Below are 16854 nucleotides of genomic sequence, written 5' to 3'. Positions count from 1 at the left end.
GTCCTGGAAAAAGAGCTCATCACGTAGATCTCTCTTCGAAGTGGGGTTGCTTTTCCTTTTCCTGAATTTTTGTATTATATTGAAAGCATTTCCTTATGAAATTCTTTGATGGGTATATATATGGGGCCGTTTGAGATTGAGATGGTGTATGACAAGCAATGATCGTGTCAAGTGAGGGGGCGTGTGTTCGTGGATTTGGATTTGTAATGTGAAAGTATGATACCATGTGAAAACTTCAAAGTTTGGGAATAAAAATATCTGTAGATTTGAATTGGCTGAGTAAATTGAATTCCAGCTTGTGGTCGATTTGATTCATATGTTAATTATCTTGCAATCTTTCTGCAACATCAGAATGTCGTCGTTCAAGGGTGTCTGGTGAAACTAGCGGAATTAGAAAACGAAAAAACGAGGAATCGACCCGACAGAATCAAATCGAAACAACACCAATACTCAGACTAAAATCCAGATTAAGATTCTGCATAGGATCAATTAGGCTGATTCGGTTTCCATCCGGTTCGGACGATCACAAAACTACTGAGGGATTTATGCAATGCACATGAAACCAAATTCAAATATTTTTACGAGTGGCCGACCATATTCTCCTTTATGTATGAAAAGTTAGTGACTCTAAATTTGCCACGCGGATTCCACCCATTCATCTTTCTTCCTTTTGGTTTGGTATGAAACTTGGTATGAAGTCTACATTTGGTTAGTGACTCTAAATTTGGTATGAAGTCTCACGAAGATAAAGAACAAATCTAGGTAAACTTTTGTTAAGTTTTAAGATGAAATTCGATCAGCCTTTCATGGAATTATGGTACCTAAAATCTTGTAGTAGTTAGTACAAATCAAATGAAAACTAAAGAAAAAGTATATAAAGTTTTTTTTGAGTTAAGGATCAGGCACATCTGACAACAAAAAAGCAGATAAAGTATATTTCATCACACGTTACGATTTAGTTGACTCCTAAATTAGTTTTCCTGAAAGCACCAAAGTAAAGCTAAGTCAGCCATTTCGTTCACTGAAGCTTATGCGATCTTGTAACATGTGCTAAATAATCGAAGGCAATTTTGTTGTCCATTTCTAAGATTTTCTTTTTACTTTGGCGAACGACATAGCTGGGAGGTTCTTGCCCTACTAGGGTTTCGGTATGTATAGCTGAATCACATGGAAATATTTGTGGCTTTTCGTCCTATTATGTTCCCTTCATCATCTCTAACTATGAAAGCCCGAAGCTCCTCGCTTCTCCTGTGATGAAAAAGCCCCATCGACATCGATTTCAATTTCTCCAAGCTTTGGTGCTATCTTTCCACCTATCCGATTGTGATGCTGAGTTGTAGTGTCTTCTCAAACGCAACTGTTCTTGGGCCCCTCGTCATAAGCTTATGCATTTGAAGGTGCAGCTTGGGATCGTGGAAATTTCTTCTTTGAGATGATGATGATCAGTATCTGACCGATTAATTATATTTGGAACGAATCTTCTATGCAGTAAAACCCTAGAGACATCATGGAATTTCAATAATTTTCCTGAACAATTTACATAAAACCCAACGTTTATTTTCCTAGAAGAAAAAGACTATTTGATGGCACTTTGATGTATTGTAAAATGATTGGATGAACAACCACGTCGTTCACCGAAAGTACTTCACGATTATAAATTTATTAGGTAGTAAGTAAGGTCTTTGATTTTACCAAATAAGAGCGAGAGAGCAATCTCATTCTTGGTTATGTAAAAAAGTACGCAATTCAGCACCCAATCCATCATGAGTGTTGTAACTTTAGTTATCAATTAAAATATGCTTGAAATCACACCACTGTCTGGATTCATTTTATGTTTATTTCCATTACAAACAATGAAATCACTTAAAGTGTTTTCTAACACATGTAAATGTTTCTCGATGAAAAACAAGGTTTGGTTACTCCGAAAATAAGGGTTTATTTAACATCATTTTCACCGAAAAACACTCGTCATGAATGCCGATTATGCTTTTTGTTCATTTGATTGCTCCATGACACCTTTTACTCATATGTTATATTGTTAATATAAATATCTACTAGTTAGAACCAACAAAAGTAGCACGTTTACTTATTATAAACTTGAAGAAAACACCCCATTTCCTAATTCAAAATAACACCATAAGTATCTGTTGAGACGTAAGAAAATTCAAATTATTTCAGAGGCGAACCGAAGTTTCAAAAGCATTAACAGATTTTATCACATTATATAAGGGGGGATCACTATGAATGGCAATGATAATGGGTTGTCATTAAATTTGCAATTTCATCCATCGCAAAAATTTCAAAGGTGCTAATAATTTTCATCAATTTCATGATAAACAGGAAGAGAATGTAGGTGCTTAAATAGAATAAATAGTCTTTTGGTGTCCAAATTTCCCTCATTGGAATCATCTTTTCTGATTATGAAAAACTACTCTTCTGCTTTTAAAAATCATTCGAATTTTATTTTTGAATTAACTTATTTTATCCAGATTATATTTTTTCCTTTGTAAAAAAAATTATATATAGTTAACGACGTGTAATCAAGCCACCTTAATCATTCAAGAAAGTAGTTTATTTCAACTAAAAAATTGTACAACGGTCTTGCTTAAAAAAATCTGGGCCTATGAAGCCCACAGGTACGACCCTGATCGGCGACGTCCCGAAGAGTCGGGCCGGGCGGCCCGCCGGACCACCCGACCCGTTTATCGGACCGCCCGATCCGACCCGAGACTCGACAGCGACGCCGTTTCGCCGCCCTCGCCGCTCGCGGAGGGAAGGACGAAAGTGGGGGAAGGAAGACACTCGCGCTCGAGCGCACGCAGTCCATCTCTCTCTCTCTCTCTCTGCAACAACAAGCTTTCTCTCTCTAGAACCGTCGGCCGAACGCTTTGCTCGGAGAAGGAGCGAGAGCGAGAGCGAGCGCGAGGGAGGAGGGAGGTGGTGAACGATGGCGTCGTCATCGGGCTCCGGCGAGGCGGCGACGGAGAGGAGGGGGATACCGGGCGCTCAGTTCGTGGAGGACGTCCAGACCTACCTCGCCCAAGCCGGCCTCGACGCCAACTCCGCCCTCGCCTTCCTCCAAGAGCGGTAACTCCCGAATCGCGCCCCTCACTTGCCGGTCGTGCTCGAGGTCGAAATGAATGCCGTTGCGCTCGATCTAGGGCTTTTTTTGCTTCTGCTAGGCCGTGTCTGGGTCGTGTAGCGAGTCTAGCACGCGCGGATCGGTTTTGCGATGCTCTGTGGAAATTGTCCTGAGTAGGCAGCTGGAGATGCTGGCGAAGGGGGAAGATGTCGTTGAAATTTTGGAACTTTTTTTTTTTTTTTGGTCCTTGTGGAGTGGTTGTGGTGATTGGTGGGATGATGATTGCAGGCTGCAGCAATACAAGCTGGTGGAGATGAAGCTTCTGGCTCAGCAGAGGGATCTTCAGGTGTGCTGTCGCGTTTCGCTCCGTTAGTTTTGTTATCAAAATCCCTTTGAAGTGTTCGTGTATCCTTTCTCATCTAGTGATTTTTTTTTTGTATTGATGTATCTGCTGCAACGTTCGGTGTTGAGCTATATTTTTTTGTTCTTCGTTTTCTTCTTTGTACTGTTGAATACCACAGGCCCTATTCCTCCTGTCTGCCCGTGTGCTGCCTCCGACCTTGTTTATTGTTCTTGTCTGTTTTTTTTTTCGTATAGTATAAACCAACGGAGTGTTGAAATGTTGTGCAATGGTTATTGTGGAGGTGGGTGTGCGCGTGCCTAGGAAGCACGGACACTCTCTGGGGGCCTATGTGTCGGTGTCGGACACGTGTTGGACACCGAACTCGGCCGGCACTCTTTTATTTATTATTTATTTATTTGTGGAGTTGAATCAAATTAATTTGATTGAAATAATCATAAAAATGATAATTTATCATGTATATATAAAAATATACTTTTAATATACAACGTGTCGGAATTCTCTATTTTTTGAAAAATGCCGTGTCGGCGTGTCATGTCGTGTTGTGTCACGTGTCGTGTGTGGGTGTCGGTGCTACTTAGGTGCGTGCATATGTTGGTAGACCTTTTTCTACAACTTTCAAGCATTTAAGTGTGCAATTTTTTTTTTGTTGATGCTTAAGAGGTATGAAGACTTGATTAGAGACATTGATACCAAAGCTTCAATCATGATGATGGTTTAATTACAACAAGAAGCTTGTTGGTTCTGAGTTCTTTCCTTGATAATGCATTGTCTATTCAATATCTTACATATTTCATTAATGTAATGGGCATATCCTCAATTATGAAGGTTTCTACACTCACTTGCTGTTTTCTTTCTCATAAATTCTTTATTTAGTTTCTGTTTTTCTAGTTCAAATTTAACCTCTTCTCAAACTCGAGTAAGATTTACTTTTCCCCTATGAGATTGGCTTACTCTTGCAATTACTTTGGTCTAATATAGAATAAAAAGTCAATCCAAAATCCGGGTGAGCACCTCTTTGATGTCTCACAATGAATTTCTCTTTTACATTGACGTGATAGATCTGAGTGCACTTGGTTCTTTTAACACACTATAATCCTTGGTGATCTTGAGCATTTTGTTAGCATTTTAATGTTTACTTTGTTGGCATGATACATTTTTATTTGTCTTTTTACTATTTTATTAATTCAATGTCTATATGTAATGCCAGGCAAAAATTCCTGATATTGAGAAGTGTTTAGACATAGTCGCTACTCTACAGGCCAAGAAGGGTTCTGGTGAGGTTTGTTGTCTCACGCAACTCATACTATTGATTATGTAAACTAGATTTTGGGGGAATTTCGTCTTTCTTTCCACAAGTTGATGGGAAAGTTGTGGTTATTTGCTTTTCTACGACAAGCTGCTTTTCGATGGAGTCCAGTAATTTGGTTGAGGGGTGCCCAATTGATGTTTAAATTTGTGATGAAATTGCGAGGTTTTGAATCTTGAAAATGATTGCAGTTACCACAGAGAAAATTAGATCAAGATGTTCACATACAATTACAATGAAATAGATACTTTCCTTCTAAAATGCTTGCTTGGCCCATTTATGGAAATATAAAAAGGCTGATGCACATCATTATACAGTAATCCTTGTTTATGCTCCCCATGTTAGGAAATTTTCTCATCTAAAGGCAAAAGGAACATGCTCAAGTGTTGCATCTTGCTTGTTATACCTATTTATCTTCTTTATACTTTATCACATAAGATGGATATATCATTGAAAAACGTTGATTTTATCTCCCATAATTGGCGGTCATGCATTGGGGGCTGTCAATTCTTGTCTTGAAGGAGTGGGAATGATCTGCATTTAGGTTCTTTTCAAAAAGGAATCACTTCTGCGGATCTTTCTCTTGTCTTTTGAGAAAGAGAGACAGAGACTGTAGGAAGAGGTATTGTTCTGCTTGTTATTCTAGTTCAGATCCCGGTTAACGGTATAGCAAAAAAGCGACAAAAGGAAGGTGGAGAAATATCTAAGGTCTGTTTGTTTCGCGAAAAATGAATCATCCGGAAAACATTTTTCAAAAAATGATTGTTTGTATCGCTTACAAAAATGAATGAACAAAAATATTTTCATCGTAAACGAAAATGTTTAAACATAAATTGTTATCAGTAATGAAAATAATTTTTATTGACTAATTATTTCAAGCGATACAAGCGAACATTTTTAGGAAAATGTTTTCCAAATCATTCATTTTCTACGAAACAAACGGAGTCTAATCATAAAAAGTGTAAAGCATAATGTGAAGTCTAAGCCATCTTCCCGTAATGCAAGAAGACTCTCTTATTTCCATATCTACTACACTAACAGAAATGTCGAGATTTGGATTGGGTACGATTCAATTCCATGGTCACCACGTCTTCACTGCGACTTTTTCGACAGATCCAAGGAGATATAGTCTGATGGCAACATGTAAGTAGGTGATCTGTGGATTCTCATTGACTTTACTACAGCTAGTATCTGTTTGTATGCATCCTTCTTCTGTTTCGTTTTTTCTTTTTGTATATTGGCTATTTTCATTCACTCCCAAGGCAATCTCTCACGGGGATAACCTGTGGTGCCGAATGGTCCATATGATTTTCATCTTCTATGCAGCTAATACCCCCTCCCCTTCTTTCGATAGAGTCCTTCCCTGTCTCTTTAATACCAGCTATCTTGTGGAAGAGAACTAAAATTTGGCAATCTCATTTTCTTCTGGTTACCAGTCTCTGCATAAGTGGTGACTTCTTCATCCGATACTTTCTGCCATCGACAAAGTTTCCTGCTCATGTGCTGTAATTTCCATATCTCTGCAGTGGGCAAGAATCTGAGAGATTTGTCCTGCCCCATTATTCCTTTTAAAACATCAACTATGAGGTAGCCCGGCATTTCAGCCTCTCTGCCAAGATCCCTCCCTCCCTCCCTCCCTTCTCTCTCTCTGTCTCTCTCTCTCTCTCTCAAACACACACCCAAACACATGTACTACTATGTGCTGCCTCCATCTTTCTTTGCACTGAGGTTTCTCCATCAAATAGGTTACGACCTTTAACCCTCTGAAGGTACATAAACAAAGGTGTGATATCTCTCTCAATATGAAAATCCAGCATTTGAATTGATCAGTCATTTCAAATTGGGGCACCTTGATGCAACGGTTACTTCACCACTCCATTCGACCACAGAGATATCCTCTTGTTGAGGCTCTAGTTTATTCCGTACTTAACTAGGAACCTGCATAATGACTGAAGCAAACTGACTTGATCTGAAAGGGTGCTCTATACCAAAGTGACCCTCCCATTTTTCGCAGTCACCTTTTCAACCTGCAAGTCTGTATTCAGAGAGCGCAACGATTGGATCCCAAAATTTCTTTGGGCACTGAGTGGGAGGCTTAATAGCAAAGTAACCTGTGATTGAGCATGTCATTATGTGTGTGCTTCGATTATATATTTCTATTACCGTAAGATTGAACCATGGCGTCAGTATTGGAATTTAAGATTGAAATTCAAGCTGGACACTTTTCGGTGTATGTATTTTAACTGAGGATGCATAGTGGGTATCTGACAGACTTGCGGTTGACTGTTGAGGCTTTTTTCAAAGTAAACTTGTTATCTCGCAAACAGATCATATTTTTCCAATCCAGAGTTCTTTCCCGTTTTATGCCCTAATGTTCTTCGTATTGTCATGGAACCCACCAATTTTTTCCTTCGCAGTTTCTCTTTTTCATCTGGAATTCTTGACAGTCTTATCAGTCATCGTTCATGTGTGATGTTAACAAAATTTCTCATAATCTTATTATGCTGGAAAATTTGCATGTTCAACAAGCTTCTTGCTCCTCGATGGACTCTTAGCTGATCATATCACTCCTTTTTTCTTTAACAAAGCTTAGAGGATATGCTGGTCTAATTCTTGCCATACTAGGAACTACTTTTGGTGCAGTTGACATGATGTGGAATATTCGATTTCTCTTCTTCTTCTTCTTCAGAAATGCACTTCTGGAAGCAATTTTCCTCATAATTTAGGTTAGGGCTTTGTAGAGCCCATGTTGATCTCAATAAGTGAGAGGTGGTTTTAGATTTGGACACCTGAATATCTCCATTAATATTTAGCTAGTTGCTTTGATGTCCGTAGGTCCTATTAGAAAGCGAACTGGGGTAGGATTACTGTATTGGGCTTTAAAACCTAAGACCATCACAACTTCTATGAGCAAAGGGTAACAGGCACCAAATTGACTGGTTTTTATGGCTCTTTATTTTGGATATAGGCACTCCTTGCTGATTTTGAAGTCTCTGAAGGCATATATTCACGAGCTCGCATTGAAGATACTGATTCAGTATGTTTATGGCTGGGAGCAAATGTTATGTTGGAGTATTCATGTGAAGAGGTCGTACTCGAGTATAAGCAATGTCCCTTCTCTCTCCAGTAATGATGTCGAGTATCTTATTTAGTGCATAAAAACTTGTTGCAGGCCACAGCTCTTCTACAAAAGAACTTAGAAAATGCTAAAGCAAGTTTAGAAGTTCTTGTTGCTGATCTACAATTCTTAAGGGACCAAGTAACAATCACACAGGTACGTCAGAATTATTTGGTAGTTGGAGGTCCATGTTTGTTTCAAGCCGTTTACTGTCAGTTTGGGGTAGGTCAATATGGTTGAACTACTGCTGCTGTATTTTTATTATTGGCTTGAGGCTATAAATTGTGAAGACATGTTAATTTGCAACAGCCTGGAGTATATGGTAATATCGCACAGCTCGTTCTGGGACCATATTCTTTAGTTTATCGTGGCAAGGCCCTTGGAAATTTTCTTCTTTTTTTTGGGGTAAACAGCCCTTGAGAGGTGAATTACTCTTTGGCAGGTTACGATTGCTCGTGTGTACAACTGGGATGTTCACCAAAAGAGAATCCGTCAAGCTGGTGCTCCTGCCAAAGACTCTTAAAGGAATCTTTTCAACTCGAATCATGGTAGCAGAATGTGTACTTCTATATGAGAGTACAAATTTTACAAATTTGATCTCCCATTTTCAACTAGGTGAATGAACTGTGTATTGCTTTGTGATCGTATGGTTAGATTTTGACATCAAGTGATTTTGGTTAGGTTCAGTGAGATTTACTGCATTACAAAAAGCTTTTCATGTAAACGATTTTGATTGAGAACCTCTTGGGCTTGAGTTTTCACTTTTTGTATTTTGAGTTAATATATGGTCCATCTATTTGGTCTCGTTTCACCTTGATTATGTATGTTTAATAAGAACCGATTCACATTTGAATTCGGGGAAAAACATGAACCTGCCTGAGCTCCATGTGAGATACATGTCAGAGAGTGATTTTGAATCAAGTGACTTAGTGCTGTAATTTGGCGGGTCTCTTGTTGTCAGACCTTACCTTATCTTAAACCCTTAAAGGCTCATGGATCTTGGAGATTTCTAGTTTATAAGAGCAATGCCCTGGTATGGTCTGCTTACAGTGTCCATATATGGTGACTGATTGCAAGTGATCAATGAAATAATTGGGCCATATTCAATAGCCCAATATCAGTTAGAACATATTGAAGATCGATCACGAAAGAAGAGACTTGGGAGAGGATTGTTCAACCTTCTGAAATTAGATGACGCCACAGCCACTTGCGGTGAAGTCTACTGGGAGGAGATCAGGAGATCATGATAGTTGTGGAATTGAAGAAAGCTAAATTGCTGTTGAAGGAAGGCATCTTGTACTGTTTATATAGAGTTTTGAGAGATAAATTATCTTTTCTTTTCTTATTGAATTTTGAGATTTTATTAACGATGGATGGGACGATTAAGTAGCTTATTTGCTTCGGCGGTTCCAAGGGCTAAACCCCTTTTGTAATTAGCGTGCTTGGCTTTGTAAGCTTAAGAGGAAAATATCAAGGGAAGAAATAAGAGGATTAATTACACGGAATTCGCTAGGTGATTATAAGGGCATCTACATATCAAATCATCCTTATGCATCTATAGAATTTTGAGAAGTGTCGACTATGGATGAGATGATTTAAGTAGTTTTACCTAGCACAGCAGTTGTACGGGTTAAACCCCTTCTCGAAACTAGCTTACTAGACTGTGTAAGCTCTCTAGCAAGTCTTCTTCAATGAGTGGTCTCCTTGCATTGAGCTCAACTTGATCGCTGTCTTACACTATGTAGAGATAATCACTTACCAAAAACTTAAAATTGAGATGGATTGGTGAGTCATCTTGGAATTTAGTTGATAGATAGATGAAGAAATGTAATATGCAGGCCCCTATAGTTCCCTTAATTGCAGTGGTTTAGAAGCGGCGTAACCTGTATAGTTTTCTCGTGTCATGAAAGCATAGATGGAGAAATGTAACCTATCAGCTTATTACATATTTGATAGGAAACGACTTTGTCTGTTCCTTTCACAAGCTTCTCGATGTTCCTTTGATTGAATTGTGGCTTATGACCCTAAGAATACATAAAATCAAGTTGAGAATTTTTCATTTTTGGACCATTGTGAGAAAACCCTCTTCTATGTTAACAAAAATAATTGTTGTCAGAATGTTGAAATTGTTTTCCCTTCTTGCTGCTCTTAAAATTACTTTCTTGACCAAAGAAAGCCGTCCCGTGTTGAATTACAAGGGAACTTTTATTTGTGAGCAAGCTTTGCAGTTGTGAAATTAGGTCAGAGAATATTGGCATTGGAGAATTGAACATAGAAGTTGTGAATGAATCATATTGATCACCTAAGCCATTCAAAACAAAGAGACCATTTCTTTTGTCCTCAAGGGGACATCCGATAGCAGATAACTCAATGAAATATTTTTGAAAAGCACCAAGATACTCGTGAGGAGATGAAAAAATATCTTTATGACAATTGACAATTCTGGATTTGTAGAAAAATTGAAACTTCACGTTCCTCAAGTACCTTGGCAAAAACATTTTGTAAAGCTAACCACAACTCAACAAGTGTCTTCAAGTCTACTACTTGAGCGAGAACTTCTTCGGAGAGCGTCGCAATGATCCATCCCAGCAGAAGACGATATAACATTCTCCTTTATAAAAACTCTAGATTTATCACTCCTTCTGAGGCTTTAGCTTTTTTCTGGAATCAGAGGGAGTGACTATTGTTGGACTCGGCATCTGGTACTTGCCATCAATGAATCCTAATAGATCTTGACTTTCAAATAGTGCAAGCATCCAAGCTCTCCAGCAAGAGTAGTTTGTTTGTGCCAGTTTTAGTGACACAAAATTGCTAATGTTCAAAGACGAGGAATATGGATACTTAGGACTGGTGGAAGCCATTGTTAAGGATCGATTTCCTTTGAAGATAAGCTCTAATACCATAAAAGAACAAATATGTTTGATTCTTGATCTTATCATACAATTGTTGAGATGATTTCCATTATATAAAGATATTACAAATATTACACTTCGTAAGGAAACAATACAACAATGAAAAATAATAAATAAAGATATCATTATATTACAAGAGTTGTCAATCCCTTGATTCTTGCATTTCTAAGAATCAAATTGTGATTTTGACTGATATCTCCGGATTCTTCTTCATTAATTGATAAATCAATGCATTTATTAACATGTAAAAGACTTGGAAACATGTCCACTCACGACCTTCTTTCAGGGCAACTTAATTACTCTCTTTCCATGTTCACTATCACCTCCTTCACTATATTTGCTTCAACACAAGTGACGCTCAATGATTTCTAGTGCATAAAACAAAGATCATTGTCAAATCACAAGTAATGAACACCACCGTTCTCAAGAAGCTGAACCTCATCCTCTTGTTAACCATCGTGATATCGGCATTTGCCGTGTCTGGCTATTTAGTCCACACCATCAACCAATTGGGCGATGGCAAGGCCCTGAAGGTGCACTGCACCTTCGACCTGTCGACGGACATGGGCGAGCAGACCATCGCGAATGGCGGTTCGTATGAGTGGAAGTTCAGTGAGGACGTGACCCACACTACTCAGTTGTTGTGCGACGCGAGCACGCCCGAGGCTGACGTGCTTCACTTCGCAGCATACGTCCAGCGTAGGGACTCGTGCATCGACGATTGCGATTGGAAGTTCACCAGCGGCGGTGTTTTCCGGTTGGTCGATGGGCAGTGGGAGTTTTACATCTCCTGGCCGAACTAAGACTTTATGTTCCTTTTTTGGAACATAATGATTGTGCTTTTTCTTCTCTAATGGTGGTGATTAATAAATTCGATATTGCTGTTCGAAGTTGCGTGTTACTACTGCCATTTTTTTTTGAAGAATTTCAGATATCTGAACAGTTAGTATTTTGTATGTTTGGGAAATTTTTTTGAAGAATTTCAAATATCATTAGTATCTCAACATATCAGCTCACACTCGATTGGGCCCTCTTGGGCTTGTGCCATTAATTGGACCAACTGAATTTTGGGTGGGCCTAGACCCAATTCTTTTAAGTGGAGTTGGCCTTTGGTTGGGCCAGTGGGCTTTTGGGCCACACGGGGCCAATCTATTTTTTAGAAGGGTTCATTGGTCAGTGTCCCTTTTTGGCCCAACGGTTGGTCTCCATAGAACGGGAAAATTATCAAAACAGTTTTAAACCTATTGTAATTGTGTCAATTCAGTCATAAATCTTTTCCAATTGCGCCATTTCAGTCCATCTAACCAATTTTGGCTGGTCCGGCGGCAAAGGGAAGAAGGAAAGGAAAAAAAAAAGGAAAGAGAAAGGAAAAACAATAAAAAAACTCAAAAGAATAAAAATATTTTAAAAATTGCCACGTCATTGTCAGACGATAAAAATTTGTTGGATGGACTGAAACGGTATAATTATAAAAGGTTTAGGATTGGATTGATAAAAAAAAAAAGATTTAGGACTGAATTGACATACTTGTAAATTTGTAAAAGGTTTATAACCATTTTGGTAATTTTCCCTCCATTGGACCAAGAAAATAAAGTCCCAAGTGCTATATAAACTAGGGGCCCCGTTCTCTGATTCTCACCATTCATCACTCTCTCCCAAGTTCTCATTCTCTTGCAAATTTTCAATTTCTCGCAAATTCCCACTTTCTATATATGATTTACTCCTTCGTTGGAACTCGCAATGGACCCCAATCGCTCCTCAAATGGCGACGAAGAACCTCCAAGCTCGAGGTGGCACTACTTCGAATCCTTCACTGATCTTGGGATGCAGGACACTCCCTATGTGCCTAATTCACCCAAGAAACAGCAAGAAGTGCAAGACTGACGACGAGATGATTCAAAATTAATGTCGCGCAAACCCCTACCCTCTACCTCAAAGATCAATAAACCACAATTAATGTCGCGCAACCTTCGAGGTGAAGATCATCCGTTATTTGGTGAAAATTCAAAATCGGTGGGGCACAATGGTAAGTGTTGGTAAAACTCCTAGTACTTTGATGTTTTCAAAACTATCATTGGTTTTCTATCTACCGGATGATTGCTGATGTTCTTCATGATGAATTGATGATAATTTAAAGAAGAATTGATAATATTGATGGTTTATGTAAAGCTTGGTATTGGGAAACTCATTCTCAATCGACATATTCAAAACAAATTCGATCAATGTGGAAAACGTGCCCAATAACCATTAACTTGTATTACCGATCGTACAGGCATATCACATAATGAACATACCCGGTATTGCCACAGATTAAATGCCACTTTGCACTTGAGAGTGATCTTCGATCGTCTTTTTTACCCACTTGCGCTCCGAAGGAAAAATAGAAAAGACGTTACTTTCGAAGGGGTATGTTATTTTGCATATGAAAAATCACGTTCGTTTTCCAAGGGGGGTCTACTATTTATAGTAAAAGGCAAATAACCACCTTGCTAGCCTTTGTGGTTCATGGGTCGGGTTTGGCCCATCTTGGGCGATCCACCCATTATGCCTTTCACTCGGTGAAGGATGCCCACAAATATGTAGGCTATGACAAGAGGAGAACAAGTCAGATATGACGAGTGGTTCATATGCACTTGGAGAGACCAAGATTAGGTGATCATCAAGGTAAAGCCTTTGGATATAGGTATGCTCAGGAAGACCATTGGATAATAAATCACAAGTCGTTCCGAGAAGATTACGATTGACAGCATCAACGTAATATTAAAAGGGCGTGTGCTACTATCAAGTGATGAGGAGCAATGAATCGTGCGTATACTAATTCCTAGAAGGTGTCGTTCAACAATCGGGCAGTTTTGGTCTGTGTGTCAGACTGAATAGTTGATGGAACAATAGAGCAAATTCCATTTTGAGAAACCTTGCTTTTGTTTCTAGGAGCAAACAGAATGGGCCGCCTAAACGTTGGCATTTGCGACAACTAACTCCCAACGGCTCTTTCGCTCTTCAGAAGCATCTCCAACGGTTGGATTGGAGGGTGAACGCCTATATAAAGAGGATCAAAGCAGTTGGAAGTGGTGGCAGCGGTGGCTATTGAACCCTGAATTCCGGTGAAGAATGGCCGAGGATGGAGGAAGCCGCCGGTTGGACACCAAGAGGAGAGGACACCGCTGAGCAAGGCCGAAAGGGAGCCTAGAGAGTCTCACGATTTGAGAGCTCTTGAATGAGTTGTGTCTCCATTATGACCGGCCATAGAGGGTTTATGTAATTGGATTAGCGCTAGAAGTGGACAGGATAGCTCACAATCGGATGAACAGAGTGATTAAAATGAGTTCAAAATGGACAGCTTAGATGGAGTGAGGAGGGATTAGGTGGCCAGCCATTCAAAGGAGTGACAAGGGTTCGAACGGATCCAAGGGTGAGGATAGATGAAGAGGGGGTGGTCAACCGTTGGATTAAGCGACAAGCGTTTGACGAGATGACAACAATTGACACCAGTTTGGAATTACTGCTTAACTTACTGTTCGGACCCTAAAATTTCAACAATCTTGTAAAGCATGTTCCATGGCTCATCGAACTAAATTTGAGCACCCAACACGTCAAATCCTAGGCTTGCCTTACCTCTTGAACTCGGTTCGAGCTCTAAAAACGTTGGAAATTTAAGTTCGAGCTCACTTCCTATGCTTGAACTCCAAGAATCTTGGAAACGCCATTTTAAGCAGATTTCTTCGTTATGATTGCCCATTTGAGCTCACTTTTTTCATGGCAAGTTGGATTTCGAAGTTCTATCTCATGCCAGGCCACTTCTCGAGGTCACCTCTAGTTCCCTGTATATGTACTAGTCCTAAAATGTAATAAAAATGCAAATGTAAATCTAATGCGAATTATGCAACATTGATTTTTTTGTGTAAAGTTCGAATTTGATCCCTAATTTCTCGTTAAATGAATGACTAATCCATAAGCCAAAATTAGGTGTCGACAATTGGGAATGGATCGGATGTCCATTGTTCAGACAATGGGCGTCCAGCCCACTTTTGGTCTGTTGGAGACTCTCCAGGTCGGTCCTCGATGGTCCCTTTGGTATGTGATCGCTCTAGAATTGTAGAGGGTCCGCTTCGGGTCCCTATTTTAGCTCGGGGATAGGCTGGATGTCTACTGTCCAGGCCGTCTTCGGTCTGAACAGTGAGCGTCCAGCCCACTCATGGTCGGTTTCCGTGTCACCGAACCGGTACTCGGGCAATCCCCCATTGTTTATTTATCCGTTTTAGCATCACATAAAATATAGTCACACATATAGGAGTCACTTTTAATGAAATTCCAGCATTCATTGCATTCTCATATACATGAGTTTGCATTCATGTGTCTTTTTTGCAGAAAAGTAAAAACAGAGATGTCGACTAGGTATCGATTTCATTCATAACGTCTTCCGGCTCAAAGTAATTTAGATGTGTTGTTGAAGCCAAACAATTTAATAATAAAATAGACAGAATAAAAAAAATTAATTTGACACGAAGTTTACGTGATTTGGTGTCGTAGTGACCTACGTCCATAGGGAGAGCAGCAATATATTTCATTATAGACTAAGTGATACAACGGAGATTATAACCACACTCAAGTTACTCAAACACTTTCGGTATTTTCCAAATCCCAGTTACACTCAATAACTTACGCAGTATTTAGCTCCATAATTTCTCACGAAATAATCTCTCAATCTTCTGAAGGAATCATACACAAATCTTATCACAAGATTTTCATAGCTTGAACATCGACTCCACGAATGTAATTCACAAGTTCCCTCTTACCTTCTTGGCACACCAAGCACTCAGGCCCAAAGCGGCGCTTCAAGTCTCCTTCAAGAAAAGAACATCCCCTGACTTGTCTCACGTGTATATCTATAGTAGCCAATATAAAGCCATTCGTCAAGACCCACTAAAAATCGACCACAAAAAGAAAAAGTCCCACTAAAAATTTGTGTTTTTTCCTTTTCTGTTACCATCATGAATTAGACTTCGCCGAATGTGGAAACATGATTTCCATGTATTTTCCTTCAATGACACATGTTGACCGAGTCCAACCTGAAGAAGGAAAGAAAGATGCTCTTGATCGCCATATCAATACGGAAACAATTTCTGCGTTATGTATTGCTCGACTTTGGACGTACGTTCGCAAAATATCCAATTCGGAATATATAGATATCCACCAATAATAATTAATCTTGAGTCGAGTTTCGTTTATCGGGCTCAAAATCTAGACATATTTTAACAAGATGTCATCTCTTTTTGATTACGTGTTTATTATATTCCAGCATTTAAGTTTATTTTTATTTTTTTTATATATATTAAGATAATCTCGTCGTATTAATATATAAAAACAGTATAAAAAGAAGCACTTTGATTATGTTTAGGGCTTTTTCGCAGTACATTATAGGATGAGATTAATTTTTGTTATTGCTAGTTTCGTCATATTGCATTTAGAATTTATTTCTCATCACATAGATTAGGAAATTTTCATTTATTAGACTAGTGCATTTTTATATTAATTTTTATTATGCTCACATGGTCCTGTCCTAGGGGTTTATAAAAGGGCGTTTTGTTATTTTGTCCGATAAGGCTTGGGTTGCTTTTTAATGCTCTTTCTTTATCTTTGGCTTCATCATCGATTGTTTAAATTTATTGTAAAAAGAGTATTTATGCATGATAATAGAGATTTACATGTTTAAGAAATGAAAAAACGAAAAGACATTGAATGAAATAATATTTTATTAAAAGAGAAAAGGTATTGGTGATGGGAATTAGACAAAACCCACGTCCAAAATCTCTGGTTCGCCAAATTAGGCGAGCTCCCGTTCCTTACTCGGCTCACAACCGGCCTATAACAGATTAATGGCAACTCTGATCAAAATTCATCATATATTAAAAGAAAAATCAAGTTGTGGTCGATAGGGTTTGGGAGAGCCTTATGAAGCGCAAGCGCCATGTCGCAAGAGGGTTATATGTCTCCGCCTAGCAATTCATTAAATTCTCTCGAGGTTCACCTGGGCCGGGCCGCGACAACATGCATAATCATGACGTGTTTGAT

The 16854-nt window shown here is 39.0% G+C and overlaps 2 protein-coding genes across 2 annotated transcripts; both read left to right on the top strand.

Moving 5' to 3' along the window:
* Nucleotides 1–2831: 2831 nt before the first annotated feature.
* On the top strand, nucleotides 2832–8681 carry LOC115662537 (prefoldin subunit 3). Its single transcript, XM_030584676.2, has 6 exons — nucleotides 2832–3087; nucleotides 3371–3428; nucleotides 4654–4725; nucleotides 7721–7840; nucleotides 7925–8026; nucleotides 8313–8681. The coding sequence occupies exons 1-6, from the start codon at nucleotides 2948–2950 to the stop codon at nucleotides 8391–8393; spliced, it is 573 nt and encodes a 190-aa protein (XP_030440536.1). The 5' UTR covers nucleotides 2832–2947; the 3' UTR covers nucleotides 8394–8681.
* Nucleotides 8682–11189: 2508 nt separating this feature from the next.
* Nucleotides 11190–11585, top strand: LOC130139905 (S-protein homolog 3-like). The gene has a single exon (XM_056317901.1). It carries the CDS (start codon nucleotides 11190–11192, stop codon nucleotides 11583–11585), a length of 396 nt encoding a protein of 131 aa, XP_056173876.1.
* The last annotated feature ends 5269 nt before the right edge of the window (nucleotides 11586–16854 follow it).

The sequence above is a fragment of the Syzygium oleosum genome, unplaced genomic scaffold (assembly GCF_021117445.2).
Source record: "Syzygium oleosum isolate NSW1041296 unplaced genomic scaffold, Sole_v2.1 Sole_v2.14, whole genome shotgun sequence".
Taxonomy (NCBI): Eukaryota; Viridiplantae; Streptophyta; class Magnoliopsida; order Myrtales; family Myrtaceae; genus Syzygium; species Syzygium oleosum.
Note: the sequence above shows the minus strand (reverse complement) of the source record. Positions and strands in the feature narration are given on the sequence as shown.

Bases quoted from the DNA above. Each gene is read 5' to 3' on its own strand.
- LOC115662537 (XM_030584676.2), top strand. From the start codon at position 2,948: ATGGCGTCGTCATCGGGCTCCGGCGAGGCGGCGACGGAGAGGAGGGGG. The intron at 3,088-3,370 runs GTAACTCCCGAA...TGATGATTGCAG, and splicing joins CTCGCCTTCCTCCAAGAGCG to GCTGCAGCAATACAAGCTGG. The intron at 4,726-7,720 runs GTTTGTTGTCTC...TTTTGGATATAG, and splicing joins CCAAGAAGGGTTCTGGTGAG to GCACTCCTTGCTGATTTTGA.
- LOC130139905 (XM_056317901.1), top strand. From the start codon at position 11,190: ATGAACACCACCGTTCTCAAGAAGCTGAACCTCATCCTCTTGTTAACC.